This window comes from Jaculus jaculus, chromosome 2 (genome assembly GCF_020740685.1).
Source record: "Jaculus jaculus isolate mJacJac1 chromosome 2, mJacJac1.mat.Y.cur, whole genome shotgun sequence".
Taxonomy (NCBI): Eukaryota; Metazoa; Chordata; class Mammalia; order Rodentia; family Dipodidae; genus Jaculus; species Jaculus jaculus.
In genome coordinates, this window is record NC_059103.1 from 143815705 (window position 1) to 143836403 (window position 20699).

At 44.8% G+C, this 20699-nt stretch overlaps 1 protein-coding gene across 1 annotated transcript; it reads right to left on the reverse strand.

Annotated features, from left to right (window-relative positions):
• Positions 1-16472: 16472 nt before the first annotated feature.
• Rpl7 (ribosomal protein L7) lies at positions 16473-19777 on the reverse strand. Its single transcript, XM_004653286.2, has 7 exons — positions 19727-19777; positions 18966-19074; positions 18597-18763; positions 17899-18036; positions 17669-17778; positions 16928-17137; positions 16473-16536 (listed from the first exon to the last, which is right to left on the reverse strand). Exons 1-6 carry the CDS (start codon positions 19738-19740, stop codon positions 16929-16931), a joined length of 747 nt encoding a protein of 248 aa, XP_004653343.1. The 5' UTR covers positions 19741-19777; the 3' UTR covers positions 16473-16536; position 16928.
• Between the last annotated feature and the right edge of the window lie 922 nt (positions 19778-20699).

The window sequence follows — 20699 nt, forward strand, 5'->3', positions numbered from 1 at the left end:
TTTTTCTTCTTTCAGTAGCCCTGATGAAAATGAAATGCTGTTCCAGACACAAGACACAAGATGCAAAGATCAGAAGATATTTATCATAAATATCTTTTCTCATTTGCTTTTCCTTATGAAGACTAAACAGTAATACAGATTTACTTAGAACATGCAAATATATACTCTTGGAATCTTAAAGTAAGAGATTGCCAGGCATGGTGGCATGTGCCTTTAACCCCCAAAATAAATAAATAATTGTAAGAGACTTAAGAATAAAATTAAAATAGTCATTTTCCTTTTAAGATTTTTTTTTTTTCAGGTAGGGTCTCACTCTAGCCCATGGTAACCTGGAACACACTTTGTAGCCCCAGGTTGGCTTCAAACTAACAGTGATCTTCCTACCTCTGCCTCCTGAGTGCTGCTACTAAAGGCGTGCACCACCATGCCCAACTAGTTGTAAGTATTTAGTGGGGCAGTGTTTTGAGGTAGGGTCTCACTATAGCCCAGGCTGACGTGGGATTCACTATGTAGTCTCAGGGGGGACCTCAAACTCATGGCAATCCTCCTACCTCTGCCTCCAGAGTGCTGGGATTAAAGGCATGCACCACCACTCCCGGGTGTTTTAAGTATTTTATAGAAGTTTATTTTTTCCTTTTTCTTTTAGATAGGTGTGTGTGGCTGGCCTGGTACTAGTGATATGATCCAGGACTGCATCAAATTCATGACAGTTCTCCTCCCTCAGCTATTTCAATAATGTGATTACAGCTGGGTGTGGTGATGCACACCTTTAATCCCAGCACTGGGGAGGCAAAGGTAGGAGGAATGCTGTGAGTTTGAGGCCACCCTGAGACTACATAGTGAATTCCAGGTCAGCCTGGGCTACAGTGAGACCCTACCTCAAAAAAAAATAAATAAATAAATAAAGTGATTATGGACCTATCCCAACATATCAGGCTGTTTGTTTTGAGACAGGGTTTCATGTATCGTAGGCTGGCCTCCAGCTTGCTGTATAGTTGAAGATAACCTGATTCTCTTGCTGCTACCCTCCAACTGTTGGGATTTCAGGCATGCAACACCACACTCAGTTTATTCAGTGCTGGAGTTCAAATGCGGGGCCACAAACATGCTAGGCAAGCACTTTACCAACTGAGCTATACCCCAAACCACACCCAGCTTATTTTAAGTGACTTCTTTCATATTCTAGGTTATAGATATATGATAATTTAAAAAAATGTTTTATTTATTGATTTATTTGACAGAGAGAAAGAGGCAGAGTGAGGGAAGGAGAAAATGGGTGTATCAGGGCCTCCAGCCCCTGCAAACTAACTCCAGATGCATGTACCACCATGTGCATTTGGCTTACATGGGACCTGGAGAATCAAACATGGGTCCTTAGACTTCTCAGGGATGTGCCTTAACCACTAAGCCAACTCTCCACTTTTTTTTTTTTTAATGGAGCCAGGCATGGTGGCACATGAGTGGTGGCATTTAAGAGGCTGAGGGAGAGGATTGTGAGTTCAAGGGATACATAGCAAAACCCTACACTTCCCCCCGCCAAAAAAAAAACAAAGAAGCAAAAAGTGAATCCATGTGTTATTATATACATGACAATGGGATGTTTAAGATTCTGTTAAAAATACTGCTATTAGCTAGGTATGGTGGCACATGCCTTTAATCTCAACACTCAGGAATGCAGAGGTAGAAGGATCACTGTGAGTTCAAAACCAGCCTGAGACTACATAGTGAATTCCAAGTCAGCCTGGGCTTGAGTGAGATCCTACCTTAAAATAAATAAATAAATAAATAAAATACTGCCATTATAAAATTTGTGAGGAAAACAAAAAAAAGACAAACCCTAGGCTTCATGGAAAATAGCATGCCCTCAAGATAGTTATTACTTTGGGCTGCAAAGTAGCTCATCAGTACAGCATTTGACTATGGTTTAGGAGGCTTGTGTTTGATGACCGGCACCCAAAAAAAGAGCTATTTATTACTTTGATTCTACATGTAAACAAAGGAGAATAATCAACATGGGTCCTGCTTATTTAATATACTAAATATGTATCAATCATACTTATCATGGTATGTTTAAGTCATCACTAAAGACCACTGAGCTATTGAGATTGCAATCGTTAGCTGGGTACAGCCCCTGTGCTCAGGGGTCCAGTGGCAATAGTGAAGAATGACAGAAGCCACCAGTCACAATGATTGAATCCCTATAATTCCAGGTTCTTTGCTGAACATTTGATATCAATTTTCTCCCATCTTTACCACAAAACAGTAAGAGATGGGGGCGGGAGGGATGGCTTAATGGTTAAGGCATTTGCCTGCAAAGCCAAAGGACCCAGGTTCAATTCCCCAGGACCCACGTAAACCAGATGCACAAGGGGGCACCCAGGTCTGGAGTCCCTTTGAAGTGGCTATAGGCCCTGGCATACTCATTCTCTCCCTCTCCCTCTTTCTCTGTCAAATAAATAAATAAAATAAAATATTTTTTTAAAAAAGAGCAAGAGATGGGCAGATTCTGCTGTGTTCATTCACTCATACAAGACATTATTTACTGAGGGTAGCTTCTGTACCAAAGAATTGCACAAAATATTGGATTAAAAATACCAACAAATAGTCCTTGCCCTTGAGAAATTAGAGTCTAGTGAAGGAAACATAATATAATTTAAAGCCGGGGGTGGTGGCACAAACCTTTAATCTCAGCACTCAGGAGGCCTGGGTAGGATTGCTGTGACTTTGAGGCCAGCCTGGAACTACAGAGTGAGTAACTTCAGGTCAGCCTGGATTTAGTGAGAGCCTACCTCAAAAAAACAAACATAAACCAGGCATGGTGGCACATGCCTTTAATCCCAGCATTTGGGAGGCAGAGGTAGAGAGGTAGGAGGATTGCAAGAGTTCAAGGCCACCCTGAGACTACATACTTAATTACAGGTCAGCCTGGACCAGAGTGAGACCCTACCTCAAAAAAACAAATATATATATATAGTTTAGGAAGTGCCAAAATGAAGAACAAAAACAAGAAAAGTCAGAGTGCTAATTGCCTTCAGGAGAAAAATCCTCACCCAGTCTTGGCACTGGGGGCCTGGCAGTGGGGGAAGCTAAAAGAGCAAAAGGGAGGAAGAGAACAAGGAAGAGGAAGAAAAGGAGGGGAGGGGAGAGGAGGAACAGGTCGGCAAGACCTGCAGATGGAGGCAGCAGACTCAGGGAAGTAGTTTTTTGTGTTTTTTTTTTAATATTTTTTGTTCATTTTTATTTATTTATTTGAGAGTGACAGAGAGAGAGAGGGGGAGAGAGAATGGGCATGCCAGGGCTTCCAGCCACTGCAAACGAACTCCAGACGTGTGCGCCCCCTTGTGCATATGGCTAACGTGGGTCCTGGGGAATCAAGCCTTGAACCAGGGTCCTTAGGCTTCACAGGCAAGCTCTTAACCGCTAAGCCATCTCTCTGGCCCAGTAGTTTTGTTTTTGTTTGTTGGTTGTTTTCGAGGTAGGGTCTTGCTCTAGCCCAGGCTGAAGTTGAATTCACTATGTAGTCACAGAGTGGCCTCAAACTCATAGCAATCCTCCTACCTCTGCCTCCAGAGTACTGGGGTAAAAGCGTGCGCTACCACACCTGGCTCCTAGGGAAGCAACTTTTATGGAACTTGAGCAAGACATTATGTAATAGCAGTAAGGAGAGAAGTAAGAATGTGGGCCAGGGTGTTTAGGAGACAGCCAGGGTGATGGCTGAAGCCTGTAATCCCATCACATGGTCACCTGGCATGCTGAGGCAGGAGGACTCTGTATCCAAAAAAAAAATAAAAGCCAGGCGTGGTGGCGCATGCCAGCAGAGACAGGAGGATCACTGTGAGTTCAAGGCCACCCTGAGACTCCATAGTGAATTCCACCTCAGCCTGGAATACAGTGAGACCCTACCTCAAAAAAAAAAAAAAAAAAAAAGAAGAGAAAAGGAAAGAAGGAAGGAAGGGAAAACAGAACAAAAGCCACGAGTATAAGAGAAGAGGAGGCAAAGATAATGGGAAGAAGAGAAAAAAGAAGGCAGGCAAGGGAGGGAAGGTAGTAGAGACAGGAAGGTAGATTCAGAGATTTGGAGAGAAAGACCATCTCCCTCCTCAGTCAACTGTGTCAAATCCTGTTGAGGTTACTTCTTGTAGCAGCAGAAAATGAGCTCCAAAGAACGGAAGAAGAGCGTCTTTGGATTTGGTGATGAGGTCTTCGCAGCTAAAGATGGCGTTGAGGGTTGCAGAGCTGGCTCAGCAGTTAAAGGTATTTGCTGGCAAAATTTGTAAACCCTGGATTGACCTCCTAGTACCCATGTAAAACCAGATACACAATGTGACACATGTGTCTGGAGTTTGTTGGAAGCAGCAGGAGGCCATAGCATGCCCATACTCAATCACTCCATCTGTCAAATAAACTACTAAAAAACAAAACATGGGGTGGAGACCAGACAGTAATGGGCCACAGGGTGGCTGGAGTAGCCAAGAATCACAAGAGGAGAGTCCCAGCTCTGCACCACATCCCAAGGCCCAAATGAATCTCTCCAGTCTGACCTTGGGGTTCTGGTCTTGGCCCAGGCTCCTTCCTGAGGCAGATCTTAGGTTTATTCTCTAATGCTACCCTACTCTCCCTATTCTTGGCACTGACCCTCCTTCCAGGTAACAAAGGAAAAAGAATGGCTTGTGTTTCTTCAACTTTATTTTTGTTTTGTAAGACAAGGTCTTGTGAACCTCAGACTGGCCTTGAACTCACTAGACAGCTGAGGATGACCTCCCATATGCTGTGATTACAGGTACGTACCTTGACGTTTCTAAAGACAAATTCAGGGGCTGGAGAGATGGTTCAGTGGTTAAGGAACTTGCCTGCAAAGCCTAACGACCTGGTTCAATTCTTTCTCTATCACTGTCTCTTTCTGCCTTTGCCTTGCTCTATCTCTCAAATAAATAAGTATTTAAAATAGCAGGAATCTTTTATTTAATATCAATTACTGACAATATAAGGTTGGGTTCAAAGAAGTAGGCACCTGTATAAAAAGTTTCAGTAGGGGCTGGAGGGATGGCTTAGCAGTTAAGGCATTTTCCTGTAAAGCCAAAGGACCCAGGTTCAATTCCCCAGGACCCACGTTAGCCAGATGCACAAGGGGTGCACACGTCTGGAGTTCATATGCAGTGACTGGAGGCCCTGGTGCACCCATTCTCTCTCTCTCTCTCTCTCCCTTCTTCTCTGTCAAATAAATAAATAAAATAATAAAAAAAGGTTTCAGTGGAAATATATACTGGTGTATTTCCAGGGGTAATATAGCAATATATATGCCCTTATAATTTTAATTTTAAAAATATATTTTATCTACTAAAGTTGGCAAAGGTGATTTTCTTTCTTTTTTTATTTTTATTTATTTGAGAGAGAGAAAGAGAGAGAATGGGGACACCAGGGCTTCTAGACACTGTAAACGAACTCCAGATGCATGTTCCACCTTGTACATCTTGTTTACTTGGGTTTTGGGAAATCAAATGGAGGTCCTTTGGCTTTGCAGACAAATGCCTTAACCACTAAGCCATCCCTCCAGCCCCTACTGAAACTTTTTATACAGGTGCCTACTTCTTTGAACCCAACCTTATATTGTCAGTAATTGATATTAAATAAAAGATTCCTGCTATTTTAAATACTTATTTATTTGAGAGATAGAGCAAGGCAAAGGCAGAAAGAGACAGTGATAGAGAAAGAATTGAACCAGGTCGTTAGGCTTTGCAGGCAAGTTCCTTAACCACTGAACCATCTCTCCAGCCCCTGAATTTGTCTTTAGAAACGTCAAGGTACGTACCTGTAATCACAGCATATGGGAGGTCATCCTCAGCTGTCTAGTGAGTTCAAGGCCAGTCTGAGGTTCACAAGACCTTGTCTTACAAAACAAAAATAAAGTTGAAGAAACACAGCGCGATTTTCTTAAAATAGATGCAGAGTACAGAATGAAGAGAAGGCGAAGGCAGACGTGTGACTGAAGAGACCAACATCCAGAGGAAGGAATATCATGTCCAGTTTTTCCCGAGTTAGTGAAGAAAGACATTAACACCAAACAGGATGTCACTTAGCTCTCTCTCTTTTAAATACTTTATTTTTATTTACTTATTTGAGAGAGAGAGAGAATGAGCATGACAGGGCCTCCAGCCACTACAAACGAACTCCAGATGCATGCCTCACCATATGCATCTGGCTTATGGAATCAAACTTATCTCCTTAGGCCTCACAGACAAACACAACCACTAACCCATCTCTCTAGCCCCTTACTTAACTTTCAAGCTACCAGTGAAATGGGTTCTAGTAATGACTGAACATGAATTCAAACCCTACAAAGAACACAGGTCCTAGAGTAAAATGAGCCTAGATGCTAAATGTGACACTTCTCTTCAGGACCTATGTAATCAGGACTGGAGAGATGGCTTGATGGTTAAGGTGTTTGTCTGTGAAGCCTAAGGACCCAGGTTCAATTCCCAGTACCCATGTAAGCCAGATGCACAAGGAGGTGCATGTGTCTAGAGTTCATTTGCACTGGCTAGATGCCCATTCTCTCTGTATGTCTGCCTCTTTCTTGCTCTCATTTTATATATATATATATATATATATATATTTTTTTTTTTTTTTTTTTTTTTAAGAGCTACAGCTTGGCTTGGTGGCGCATGCCTTTAATCCCAGCACTTGGGAGGCAGAGGTAGGAGTATTGCCATGAGTTCAAGGCCACCTTGAGACTACATAGTGAATTCCCGGTTGTCTTGGACTACAGCAAAACCCTACCTTGGGGAAAAAAAAAAAAAAAAAAGAGCTATGTAATCATTAGGCCATGCTCCTGACCCTTAAAGTGTGTGTGAATACTATAATAAAAGCACTTTATGATCACTGTGGATACACTGACTTGGAATTCATCTCGGGGTCTCCATATCCTCTCTGATCAAGAAGAGAGAGAAACTCCTCTTTTCAGACAGCAGTGACCTTGGGATGACTCAGAAGGCACCATGGTGCTGAGAAGTGATAGAAGAGTGCTTAGCACTGAAATATCTCTACCACATCTTCCAAGACTCAGAGTCCATTGCTGAAGAGGTGGCAGAAAGAATGTAAGAGCCAAAGGAAGGGTAAGACTCCTTACAACATGCTCCTCAAGACACAAAATGGCCTGGATATCCATGACCTCACAGTGTCTGACACAAGACCATCATAATAGGAGAAAAAGATGATGATATCAAAATAAAAGAGACTGATTGAGAGGGGGAGGGGATATGATGGAGAGTGGAGTTCCAAAAGGGAAAGTGGGGGGAGGGAGGGAATAATTATCTACAATTATGGAAGTTGTCAATAAAGAAATAAATTAAATTTTAAATAGGGGAAAAAAGCACTTTAGGGCTGGAGAAGATGGTTTAGTGGTTAAGGCATTTGCCTGCAAAGCCAAAGGACCGCGGTTCAATTCCCCAGGACCCACGTAAGCCAGATGCACAAGGAGGCACATGCATCTGGAGTTCGTTTGCAGTGGCTGGAGGCCCTGGCTGGCATGCCCATTCTCTCTCTCTCTCTCTAACTCTTTAACTATCTCTCTCAAACAAATAAATTATATATATATATATATAAAATACATATATATATATAAATTGACTCCTTCCTGTTGAGCTTTTCTACCTTTTTAAAATTAATTTTAATTTTTATTTATTTATTTGAGAGCGACAGAGAGAGAAAGAGGCAGAGAGGGAGAATGGATGTGCCAGGGCTTCCAGCCACTGCAAACAAACTTCAGACATATGTGCCCCCTTGTGCATCTGGCTAATGTGTGTCCTGGGGAATCGAGCCTTGAACCAGGGTCCTTAGACTTCACAGGCAAGCACTTAACCACTAAGCCATCTCTCCAGGCCTAATATATATATATTTTTAAAAAGCACTTTAACAGTGTTCAACATAGCAAGTTCCATGTAATAAGCAGTAAATAGAAGCTATGTTTGTGAGATTTTTAGTTGTTTTTGAAGTAGGGTTTCACTCTAGCCCTGGCTGACCTGGAATTCACTATATAGTCTCAGGGTGGCCTCCAACTCACGGTGATCTTCCTATCTCTGCCTCCAGAGTACTGGGATTAAGGGTGTGCACCACTACACCTGGCCCCTGTTTTATTGTTTTTATGTAATAATACACAATTATTTTTTTTACCATACCCTGCAGATGAAAAGGCAAATCAAGCCAGACATGATGGTGCACACCTTTAATCCAAGAAGTTGGGAGGTGGAGACAGGAGGATCAGAGCTCAAGGCCAGCCTGGGCTAGATGAACTGCCTGACAAAAACATAAATCAGTACAGATTTTTTTGTATAAGATTTTTAAAATTTTGTACAGGATTTTTGCAAACAAGATTGTATCAAAAGTGTCTTTAGGGGCTGGAGAGATGGCTTAGTGGTTAAGGCACATGCCTGCAAAGCCTAAGGACCCAGGTTCAGTTCTCTAGGTCCCACGTAAGCCAGATGCACATGGTGGCAAATGCATCTGGAGTTCGTTTGCAGTTGCTAGAGGCCCTGGTGTGCCCATTCTCTCTCTCTGTCTATCTCTAACAAATAAATAAAAATTAAAATTAAAAAAGTTTTTAAAAATATTTTATTTATGCATTTATTTTTAAATTGTTTTATTTCCTTTTTTTAAAATATTTTTTGTCCATTATTTATTTATTTATTTGAGAGCGACAGACACAGAGAGAAAGACAGATAGAGGGAGAGGGAGAGAGAATGGGCGCGCCAGGGCTTCCAGCCACTGCAAACAAACTCCAGACACCTGCGCCCCCTTGTGCATTTGGCTAATGTGGGACCTGGGGAACGGAGCCTCGAACCAGGGTCCATAGGCTTCACAGGCGAGTGCTTAACCGCTAAGCCATCTCTCTAGCCCTATTTCTTTTTTGGGGGGGATAGGGTTTCACCCTAGTCCAGACTGACTTGGAATTCACTATGTAGTCTCAGGGTTGCCTCGAACTCATGGCAATCCCCCTACCTCTACCTCCCAAGTGTTGGGAGTAAAGGTGTGCACCACCACACCCAGCTTTTAATATTTTTTTTATTTTAGAGAGGCAGCTAGTAAGTAGTAAGAGAGAGAATGGGTATGCCAGGACTTCTAGCTACCGCAAATGAACTCCAGACACATGTGTCACCTTGTGCAGCTGGTTTTATGTGGCACTGGAGAATTGAATCTGGGTCCTTCGGCTTTGCAGGCAAGCACTTTAAGTGCTAAACCATCTCTCCGGACCTTATCTATTTATTTGAGAGAAGGAGGCAGATAGTCAGAGAGACAGAATGGATGCACGAGGGCCTGCAGCCACTGCAAACAAACTCCAGATGCATGTGCCTCCTTATGCATCTGGCTTAAGTGGGTATTGGGGAATTGAATCAGTGTTCTTTGGCTTTGCAGGTAAGCACCTTAGCTGCTAAGCCATCTCTCCAGTCCAACCAAGCTTTAATGCACATATATCGGACCCAGTTTCAGTGTGTAAGAATGTCCATTGTATTGTTTGTAAAAGGGAAAAGCTAGAACTAATCTGTCAGTAATGCACAGGTCATTCCATTGATGAGCAAAACTGGGGGGGGGGGGATGAAAAAAAACACAATGGTAAAGAAAGTAGCAGAAAATACAGGAGAATTTGGACTGGAGAGATGGCCTCTCGCTCTCCCTCAAATAAATAAATAAAATAAAAAATTTAAAAGTACAGGAGATTGGGAGGCAGAGGTAGGAGGATCACCGCGAGTTCAAGGCCACCCTGAGACTACATAGGGAATTCCAGGTCAGCCTGAGCTAAGAGACCCTACCTCGAAAAAAACAAACGAACAACAGCAACAAAAAAAATTCACTGCCCAGTCTGATTTATTCTGTTTTGATGAAAAGTTTAAAAGTGCTACATTACAATTTCAGTAACACTCAGAACTTTTATTTTATTTTTATTTTTTATTAGCATTTTCCATGATTATAAAAAAATATCCCATGGTAATTCCCTCCCCCCACACACACACTTTCCCCTAACACTCAGAACTTTTAAAAAGAAAATGCCAGATTTTTTTCTTTTTACAAAAACATTATTCTAACAGATTTTTAGTTAGATATTGGGAATACATTCTATTCAATAAAGGTTGACGAGCTGGGATTCCTGTGCTTTGGGGAACACAGTTCCCTAAAGGTGTTTGCACCACTTTGCATTTGTGTCTATGGTGTCATGGTTGATTCCTACAGGGCTGCATGGACAGATAGATGACCAGCAGTCTGCTGTAGAACATGATGATTCTGTAGTGTCTTTAGTCCCTAGTAACACATCACACGCACACATGCACAAATAGGAAATGGTACAAAAACTGGCAACACAAAGACGTCCTAGTCCATCTGCCCGAGTGCCCAGTGTGTGAGAAAGGGGCATCCACGGTAGTCAAGGAAGCACTTATTTGTTTATTTTGGTTTTTCGAGTTCGAAGGAGGGTTTCACTCTAGCTCAGGCTGACCTGGAATTCACTATGTAGTCTTGGGGGTGGCCTAGAACTCACAGCGATCCTCCTACCTCTGCTGGGATTAAAGACGTGCGCCACCGCGCCTGGCTCGGAAGCACACATTTCTTCTTCCATCCTTTCCATTCAAGCCCTGACAGGGATGCAGGGCGAAACTACAAGTGTGTTCAGCTAATGGAAGGGTATGTTGCCATCCTAACAAGTGTGGAAAGAGTACACATATACCTCCCCCTCCCCTTCCCACACACCTGGGCTCATCTTCATTTCCTTTCACCTGAAGGGGTAGAATGGCCCAAGTCCTCACCATGCTCAGACCATCTTGCCAATCTCAAGACTCCTTGGAGTGCCCCACGTGGTTCTCTAGGTCAGTTTCCCCCTCAGCCTGTCAAACTGGCCAGGGCCCTTCGCAGACCCTGGGCTCTGCCCACCCGGGTGCTCGCCGACCCCACTCACTGTCCCCGCAGCTCCACCGAGGGGAGGTGCTTCTTCTCGTGCTTGACCCACGGTACCAGGGGCGGCGGCTCGGGCAGCGGGGGCAGCGAGCAGCGCGGGAGCCAGCGGCGGCCGGGCACCGACCCAAGCCCCCGGGCCAGGCCGGCTGGGTCCCGGGGCTGTCTGCCGCGGTGGGGCGGGGCGGCTGGCAGCCTACTCGCACTGGCACCGCTCTCAGGGCGAGCATGCTCGGTGGCTGGCAGCCCTGCGATGCTCCAGCAAGGCGCCCGCCGCTTGGCCCGGCCCTGCCAGCGACCAGCGAGCGGCTCTGCAGCTGCAGCGGGTCCTGCCCAACGCGCCGTTGGTTGCTAGGCACCAGCATACGGGCCGGTTGGACACGGGAAGGGACTAGGGGTTAGGGTCCCGGGCCAAGGTGCTAGGAGGCCACTACACTTGTGCACTTCTTCATACGTTTGCAGTGGGAACTGGTTCAACAGGAGTTACCGCAGAAACAAAAAGGGAACAGATTCTAGAAAACTACCTGCTCACCTGAGACCCAGGTCATCTGAGACTTGACTGCTTTACTCTCATCAGTCTTTAATCCAAAACAGAAGTAATGACGACTCACATGAAACTTGGTACACCCACAATTTATTTATTAGAGAGGGGGTAGAGAGAATGGGTCCGCCAGGGTAGCCATCATGTGCATCTGGCTCACATGGAACTGAACCTGGGTACTTAAGTTTTGCAGGCCTGCCCCTTAAATGCTAAGCCATCCCTCCAGACCTTTTTCTTTCTTTGAGGTAGGGTCTGGCTATAGACCAGGGTGACCTGAAATTTACTGTGTAGTCTCAGACTGGCCTCGAATTCACAGCAACCCACCTATCTTGGCATATGAGTGCTGGGATGAAAGGTGTGCATCACCACACCCGGCTAAATTTCTTTCTTTTTAATTTGGTGGTCCTTTTTCTTTTTATTTATGAGGGGCCAGGGAAGAGAGAGATTGGGCACACACCAGCCTTCTGCATCTGGCTTCAAACCTAGGTACTTTGGCTTTACAGACAAACCGCTTAACCGCTAAAGCATCTACCCAGCCCTAATTTTACTTGAGAGGCAGAGGGAATAGGTGAGCCAGGGCCTCCAGCCACTGCAAACAAGCTCGACACATGTGCCCCTTTATGCATCTGGATTACGTGGGTCCTTAGGCTTCGCAGGCAAATGACTTAACCACTAAGCCATTTCCCTAGCCCCTAAATTTCATTTTTAGAAGAGGAAAATGCAGCAAAATTTTAGCAGTTTCCCTCCCTCATAAAAAGGTGGGCTCTGCTCAACGAATACCAATACCTTCCACATACAGCTAACAGGAATAGCCTACCAACTATTGGCGTGTAATTTATTATGGCTTCTTGAGATAGCCCAGTATAGCCTTAAATCTTGTGACCGTGACCTTGAACTTCTGATCCTCCTGCCTCCACTATTGCTGGGATCACAGGGGTGTGCCAGATCAAACCATGCCTCATGCAGGTTAAACTCTTCCCCACAGGAGTGGCATCTCTAGCCATGAATTTGTATTTTGCTGTTTTTCAAGGTAGGGGCTCCATGTAGACCAGGTTGATTGACCTGGAATTCAGTCATCTCAGGGTGGCTTTGAACTCATGGCAATCCTACTTCTGTCTCTTGAGTGCTGGGATTAAAGGTGTGTGCCACCACGCCTGGCTTGAATTTGTATTTTTAATGGCTACTTATTCATGGTACACTCCTGTAATCTCAGTATCTAGGAGGTTGAGGGACTGAGTTTCTAGTTAGCCTGTGCTACACTGAAAGACCCTACCTTTGTATTAAAATCTCTTTGAGCTGGGGAAATGGCTTAGTGGTTAAAGCATTTGCCTGCCCTAAGGACCCTGGTTCGATTCCCCAGGACCCATGTAAACAAGATGCACAAGGGGGCGCATGTGTCTGGAGTTCATTTGCAGTGGCTGTAGGCTCTGGCATGCCCATTCTCCATCTACCTCTTCCTCTATCAAATAAATAAAATTCATCTTTATTTTTTTAAAATATCTTTATTTATTTGACAAACTAAAAGAGGGAGGGAGGGAGGGAGGGGGCATAACAGGGCTCCAGCCACTGCAAACGAACTCCAGATGCATGTGTCCCCTTGTGCATGTGGTTTATACAGGTCCTGAGGAATCGAACCTGGGTCCTTTGGCTTTGCAGACAAACACTTCAGCTGCTAAGCCATCCCTCCAGCCCTAAAATTTATCTTTAAATTGGACATGCCTTTAACCCCAGCACTTGGGAGGCCCTACCTCAAAAAAAAATTTTTCCCTTTGTAAAAATGTTCCAATCTACGTAACTCTTCTCTAACGTGCCCTATTACTACATACTATTACCCCTAAATTCATTTTCTCAGCCCTCCAAAATTATGCCTACCATGCATGAGTAACTGCTTTATTTTTTTCAATTGTAGGGGTGTCACTAGCCCAATCTGGAACCCTATATAGTCTCAGGATGGCCTCTAACTCATGGCAACCCTCCTAATCTGACTCCCCAGTGTGAGATTAAATGAGTGCACCAGTAAACCAGCTAGAAACTGTTACTACTTGACATAGAAGTTAAGGAAGGACAAAAGAATTTCAGATGTGAGAATGCCATGAAAAAAAAAAAAAACTCTGCCACCACTGCAAACAAACTCCAGACACATGTGTTACCTTGTGCATCTGGCTTACTTGGGTCCTGGTAAATCAGACCTGGGTCCTTAGGCTTTGCAAGAAAGCATTTTAATTGTTAAGCTCTCTCTCCAGCCTGTATCAAGCCTTTTTGTGTTTTGTCAGTTGTATTCTTGGGTCTAGGGATATGACTTTGCAGATGACCCTAAGGTGGGAAGTGTCCTGTATCATTACAGAGGCAATGTCACAACTTTAAGAGGAAAGCACAAAAGCAGAATCACTGCATGTTTTATTTTACTTTACTTATTTAAGAGGAAGAGAAATAGGGCGAGAGAACAGGCACACCAGCCACTGCAAACTCCAGATGCATGTGCCCCCTTGTGCATCTGGCTTTCGTGGGTCCTGAGGAACTTGGTCCTTTGGCCTTGTAGGCAAGCCCCTTAACTAAGCCATCTCTCCAGCCCCACTCTGCATTTTTAAAAAATATTTTTATGTTGGGAGAAGTGGCACACGCCTTTAATCCCAGCACTAGGGAAGCAGAAATAGGATCACTGAGTTTGAGCCTGGGCTAGAGACCCTACCTTGAAAAAAAAAAAATTGACAGCGCGAGTCAGGGAGGGATAATGGGCCCACTAGGGAAATTTTTCCCTGCAAATGAATTCCAGATATATGAGCCACTTAGTGCATCTGGCCAATGTGGGTTCGAGGAATCAAATCTGGTACTGGAAGGCTTTGCAAGCAAGTGTCTTTAACTGATGGGCCGGCACCTCTCCAGCCCCATACTGTATTTTGAAGATTAATTTATCCTTCTTGACCCCAGAAGGAACAGAGGTTTCCAGATACCTTTATCTGGACCTTGTGAAACAGATTCAGGAGGCAGAGGTAGGAGTCTGAGGCCACCCTGAGGCTACAAAGTGAATTCCAGGTTAGCCTGGACTAGGATGAGACCTTGCCTCTAAAAACAAAAACCCACAAAACTTCAGCTACAACAAATGAACCTTCAATTATACTAGGAAAAACTAGTTAAGGCCAGTGAATACAAGACTTTCCTACCTACAAGACTGAGACAGCCTAAGAAAACTTCCTATTAAACAGATTCTCCTCCCTTGACCCTTAAGATTTCCAACCCCCCCCCCCAAAGTCCTCTGAGCCCACCTGTGATTAAATGCAAAAAGAATTTCTGGAACTTAAAACAGAAATGTGTCCACAAAGGATAGTCAACATTGCAAGTACTCTTCTTACCTTACCACCTTGGCCCTTTTTTTTTTCTCCTAATTTGAACATTTAAGTCATGACTACTGACTCTTAAGTACAGTACTGCAGCAGTGGCAGATAGCAGATAAGGGAAGCTTGGGGACATAACCAACCCTGAGACATTTTCTGCCAACTTTGCTATGAACCTGTAAATTCTCTAAAAGGCTAAATATCTCAGCTAGGCACGGTGGCAACACCTGTAATCCCAACACTCAGGAAGCAGAGACAGGAAGATTCAAAGTTCAAGGTCAGCGTGGGCTATATGAACATTCCAGACTAGAGCTACCTAACAAAACATTTTGGTTTTTCAAAGCATGGTCTTGCTCTAGCCTAAACTGACCTGGATTTACTATGTAGTCTCAGGTATGCACAGCCAGGATGTTTTAATAAAGTTTTAAGCCAGGCATGGTGATGCACATGTAGGAGGATCGCCAGAAGTTCGAGGCCACCCTGAGACTACATAGTGAATTCCAGATCAGCCTGTGCTAGAGCAAGACCCTATTTCGGGGGGAGAGAGAGGAATTTAGCCAAGCATGGAGACCTCTGGGATTAAAGAGATTTCCCAATTTTGTAAAACAGGTCTCACCATATAGTACAAGCTAGCCTTCAACTCGAAATCCTGCTGTTTCAACCTCCTGAATCCAGGAATTACAAGTGCATATCACCACACTAGCTTTTTCCCTAAATTCACTTATTACTTGAAACATGCCTGCCTTTGAGGCCAATGGATGTGAAGACTGGAACTGTACTCAATGATGAAAATGAGTATTTTATGACTTAATTCTGGCTCCACCTATAGAAATGTACTTTTTTAAAAAAAGGGGGGGGCTACATAGTGAATTCCAGATCAGCTTGATCTAGAATGAGACCCTACCTCGATAAACAAAAGGGGGGGAGGAGATGGCCTAGTGGTTATCTGTGCAGCCAAAGGACCCAGGTTCAATTCCCCAATACCCACATAAACCAGATACACAAGGTGGCGCATGCATCTGGAGTTCATTTAGTGGCTGAAGGACCTGGCCACCCTTTCTACCTCTCTATTTCTCTCAAATAAGCTTAAAAACGGGGGTGGGGGTGGATCCATGGATAAAGTGCTTATAGGGTAAACTCAAGTACCTCCCCAGATATTACACAAAGCCAGAAATGACAGGCTCGGTAACCCCACCAAGCCTATGTTAAGAAAGGTAGACAGAATTTTCCAAAAGCTCATAGAATACAGAGCAGCGAATGAGACCCTGCCTCAAATAATGCTGACAGCCGGGACTGACCCGAAGGTGTCCTCTGACCCTAACACATGCAGTTTCATGCACATACATTACACATCCCAAAGAAAATTACTATAAAATTTCTGCAAATTTCACCACAACTAAGGTTCTCCTTCTTTAATATCCCTAATACAGGTAAGTTACTTATAACTCACCTAATAGTGCCCAAAAGATACAAAAGAAAGTATAATACAGATTTAAGGAAAATAATATTCACAAGTAAAAGCCATAGACAACTGAGTCAAATAAAGGTGTCTGGTAATCCAAACATTTCCTACTTATACAAACACTTATGAATCCACCCTTCACAACCCATTTGGGCTCACTAAGAATATTCAAAGGTAGGATGACAAAAGAGTCTCCAATACATTTCAATTTGACAGCAGTCAATGTTTATTAACTGACCATAGTACAAAAATACTGTGGTAGATACCTGAAAGAAAAAAAAAAAACACCTATTAAAAACTCCAGCAGCTAGACGTTAGCACCAAGCAGTTACAAATGCATTAGTAATTCACTTCTTTTTTCCCCCCTGAAGTCTCAGGGTGTCCTTGAGCTCACAGAGATCCTCCTACCTCTGCCTCCCCAGTGCTGGGATTAAAGGCATATGCCACCACACCCAGCTTCACTTGCACTTTTTAAGGACACCCACTTTCCATTTTTATACAAATGGGATCCTTTCCCCCCAGAAAGGCTCTCAAAATGGAATCACTACCCCCAACCTCTCCCTCTAATGAAGAATGCTGATCAACGATACAACCAAACAGCATTTCATAGGAAGTATCACTCATGATCAAGACCTGCCTCAGGTTGCAGTCTCTCACCTTAGTTCATTCTTCTAATAAGCCTATTGATCTGGTCTTCTCTGTTGCCAGCATCTCCACCTTCCACAAAGTGGGTTGTCTTTTTCTTCATTCCACCTCGTGGAGAGGACAGCTTGAAGGGCCACAAGAAGTTATTTGCTTCCTTGAAGTGTTTCCCCACAGTATAGATCTCATGAATCAGATCTTCCATGCAGATGATGCCATATTTACCTGAAAAGTTTTAAATACTTTGTAAACTTTGAGAGCAGACAGGAAGGGTGAAGAGTATGGGACATGCCAGAGCCTCTTGCAAATGAACAAACCATGTGCCACTTTGCGGGACTGGCTATCCATGGATACTGGGGAATTGAACCCGTATCTGTAGGCTGTGCTAACAGGTACCTTTAACCACTGAGTCATCTCCCCAGGCCCAAATAATTTTAGTTAAAAATAAAGTTTTTAAAGTAACTGCTGCTGGGCATGGTGGCACACACCTTTAATCCCAGCACTCCAGAGGTAGATGTAGGAGGATCACTATAAGTTCAAGGCCAGCCTGGGACTACAGATTGAGTTCTAGGTCAGTCTGAGCTAGAGATCCTACCTTAGAAAACTAAAAGTCAAGGCTTGTTTTATAAACAATTAAGCCACCTGAAATTTTTAATGCTTAAGGATTTTAGGAAACATGTAAATTTTCCTAACAGTCAAACCAGAAAACTGCCTTGGTCCAATATCAAACCCACCTCACTCCAGAGCAGAACCTACCAAGAGATCGAGCAATCAGAGCGTTATCTGTCAAAGCAATTCGCTTCTTACGGATTTTGCCATAGCCACGCTTGTAGATTAGCTCATTTACTGACTTCAGGTTTGGGTAGCTGAAATACAAGAAAAACCAGACATGACCAAATAATGAACCACCAGCTATCCAAGTATCTACATTCACCTTGTTAAGGACAAATTTACCAAAAAGGAAACAAAGGAAAAAAGCCACTTACCCCCATGCAATATATGGCTCCACAATCCTCAGCATGTTAATGGAAGCCTTGTTGAGTTTTACAAAGGTGCCATTGAAGATCTGGCGAAGGCGAAGAAGCTGCAACACTTTGCGGACCTTTGGGCTAACACCATTGATACTGCAGTAAAAAAAAGGGACCAAGGTATTCACCCAGCTTTGAGCATACTTTTTGACAATAAATAAGAAACTGACCACAACAGAACACAGAAGTCCCAGACATCTCTATTTCCCTCAGTTGGCTGAATTGTTTTATAATTTCTACCAACTTGCATCCTCTCCAACTATTTTGTTTTTGAGGTAAGGACTCACTCTAGCTCAGGCTAACTATGTAATCTAGACTAGAACTCCTACCTCTGCTGGGATTAAAGGTATGCGCCATCACACCCATCCTTCCAACTTCTGACACATCTTTACACATAAAGATAAATGTAACACAAAGGTAATATTTTTAAACCCCCGTCAAGAGCCAGGACACAACACTCCCACGTTGATCACAGTGGTTATCTATGGGCACAGGGCTCACAACTAAATCCATGAAGACACTTGCTATCTCTTTCCAGGTACTTCTAAAACAAGGTTACTTCAGCGTTTCAGTCAGCACTTCCAGAATATGAAAATGTACCGGGGACCTCTATCTTTACTTCTCAAGTGCAGATTGCAATTAAAATCCAAACTTACCCTCTGATTCTGACGACAAAGGCTAGTTTGGGTTCTGCAGGTACATAGAAGTTACCAGCTTTCCTGGCCATCCTAGCCATGCGGATCTCAGTTCTGTACATCTGCCTGTATTCCTTGTGGTAGTGCTTAGCCTTTTCATAGATAAGCTTCCTCCTTGCCCTTCGAAGCTGAAAACACATCACCAAGGTTAGCCATGACATGTAGCTCCAGAATACAAGTATCAGCATTAGTTCTATAAAATTATTTGCCCATTGTATGACGTAACAGTTTGAGGCAGATGCTCATTAAGTAGTTCTAAGCAACAGCTTGGTACAGCACTTAAACGTTCTCAATCCCAAAACAAGGCCTCTTCCACCTGAGTTTGCTTACCGTCTTCTGGGCAAACTTCTTCCTCAGGCGCTTCACCTTCAACTCTGCGAAATTCCTTCGCTTTTTCTTAAGAGTTTCTGGCACAGCAGGAACCTTCTTCTTCTTCTCTCTGTTATAAGCACTGGTGTTAGTAGCTCAAAATCTCCCATTGCTCTACCTATATCTCACGCTGTACCCAGCATTTAATGTCCGTCCCTGGCTCCAAAACACTGACACCGTAGTTGCTCTTAGCACGCTTCAATAGCAACTGCAATTATGACATCAACAAAACACCTATTCACAGGAAGTTGGCAGAAAAGCACCGCAGTGAAAAACTGTCACTAGCTACTCACTGACTTTTCGGGGAAAAGAGAGGACTATGAAAAGGAGCAAAGCCACCATTCACCCTGGTTCAAGTCTCGAGCTCCAACCACACACGCTTAAATCCACAGCCTGCCGGCAAAGGCAGCCACCAGCTAGGAATGCAGTGCCGAGCTCCCGAGTCCCTCTCGAAGAACAATGCACCCGGGACTGGACCTCCGGGCCAGTGGCGGCCCTCTACACGTTCTGCCCTCACACTCATCGCTGATTCCCAACAGCTCCGCGCCTAGGCCGCCCGCATCGCATCCTGGCCTGGGTCCCCACTACTGTCACGGGGCGTCACAAACACACAGACAAGTAGGCGAGAGTACGCGCTACAGTCAGCTACAGAAAATTTGAGACAAAAGGCTTCTAGCTTCGGGGATGGAAAAGGATTCTGGAGAAGATGAGAATCAACTTACTCGGCACCCTCCATGGTTCCAACCGGAAAAGAGGAAGCTAGCGCCTGCGCGTTGTCCACTTAAAGGACAGAGAGGGAAGCCCCAAGAGCTATAGGTGTCCTAGGATAAGCCAGAAAAGAGCCCAGAACTGCAGGCGCAAAATTAAGAGCTGCCTGATTTATCTGTCACCTTTCTTATCTGTCACCTCTGGGTAAATTTTATGTGGGAAAATGAATGCACTGAGTACACTTTTTGATCAATGAAATAAAGTGCGCTGACACCTTAAAAACTCAGGGTCCTACTTCCTAGTTGCGTTGACAGGATTGGGCTCCAGTTGCACCAAGTCATTTAAACAAGTAGCACGCCTCAGAGATGCGAACTACAAGTCCCAGCATGCATCACTTCACGGCCTGCCGTGGCTGGAGGGCAACGTCTGACCCCGCGACTCTGGGCATCCACCGCCCTGGTGATTCCAGCCAGGAAAAGCTAGAGACGCGTGTGTGTGTGTAGGTGTGTGTGGGGGGTACATCCTAGACAAGCTAGCTGCGGACGGCTTCCAGTCACAGAGCCGGGCACACCCCCCGCGCGCCTTTGCGGGACGGCTTAGGTCCTTGGTCCTCCCGCCTGCAGAGCTGTCCTCCGCAGCGCCTGATCGGAGACCGGGCGGGCTGGAGTCCCCGGGATAGCCAAGTGGCGACAGAGACCCTTACGAGCGGAGGAAGATGGCCGGGGTTCCCCAGGCTCCGGGGCCCGGCAGGCGCGAGCCGGGACAACCCACGGCAGGGGGCGTGAGCCGCCAAGGGAGGTGTGACGAGGGTCGGAGACAGCGGCCACGGCCATGGGAGACGGGCTGCCCCTCGCGGCCGCTCGGCCGGCCGGCGGGCGCGCGGGCGGGCGGGCGGGGGATGCGGGTGTTGGGGGCTGGGCCGGGGGCGGGGTGCGCCCGGGGGCGGGGAGGGCCGAGCGGAGGGAGGGCCGATGCCGCTGCAGCCGC

Excerpts from the sequence above, each read along its gene's own strand:
- Rpl7 (XM_004653286.2), bottom strand. Across the intron at positions 18,764-18,965 it reads AGAAGTTTGCCCAGAAGACG|CTTCGAAGGGCAAGGAGGAA; the intron begins GTAAGCAAACTC and ends ATGTGTTTTCAG. Across the intron at positions 18,037-18,596 it reads TTTGTCGTCAGAATCAGAGG|TATCAATGGTGTTAGCCCAA; the intron begins GTAAGTTTGGAT and ends TTTTTACTGCAG.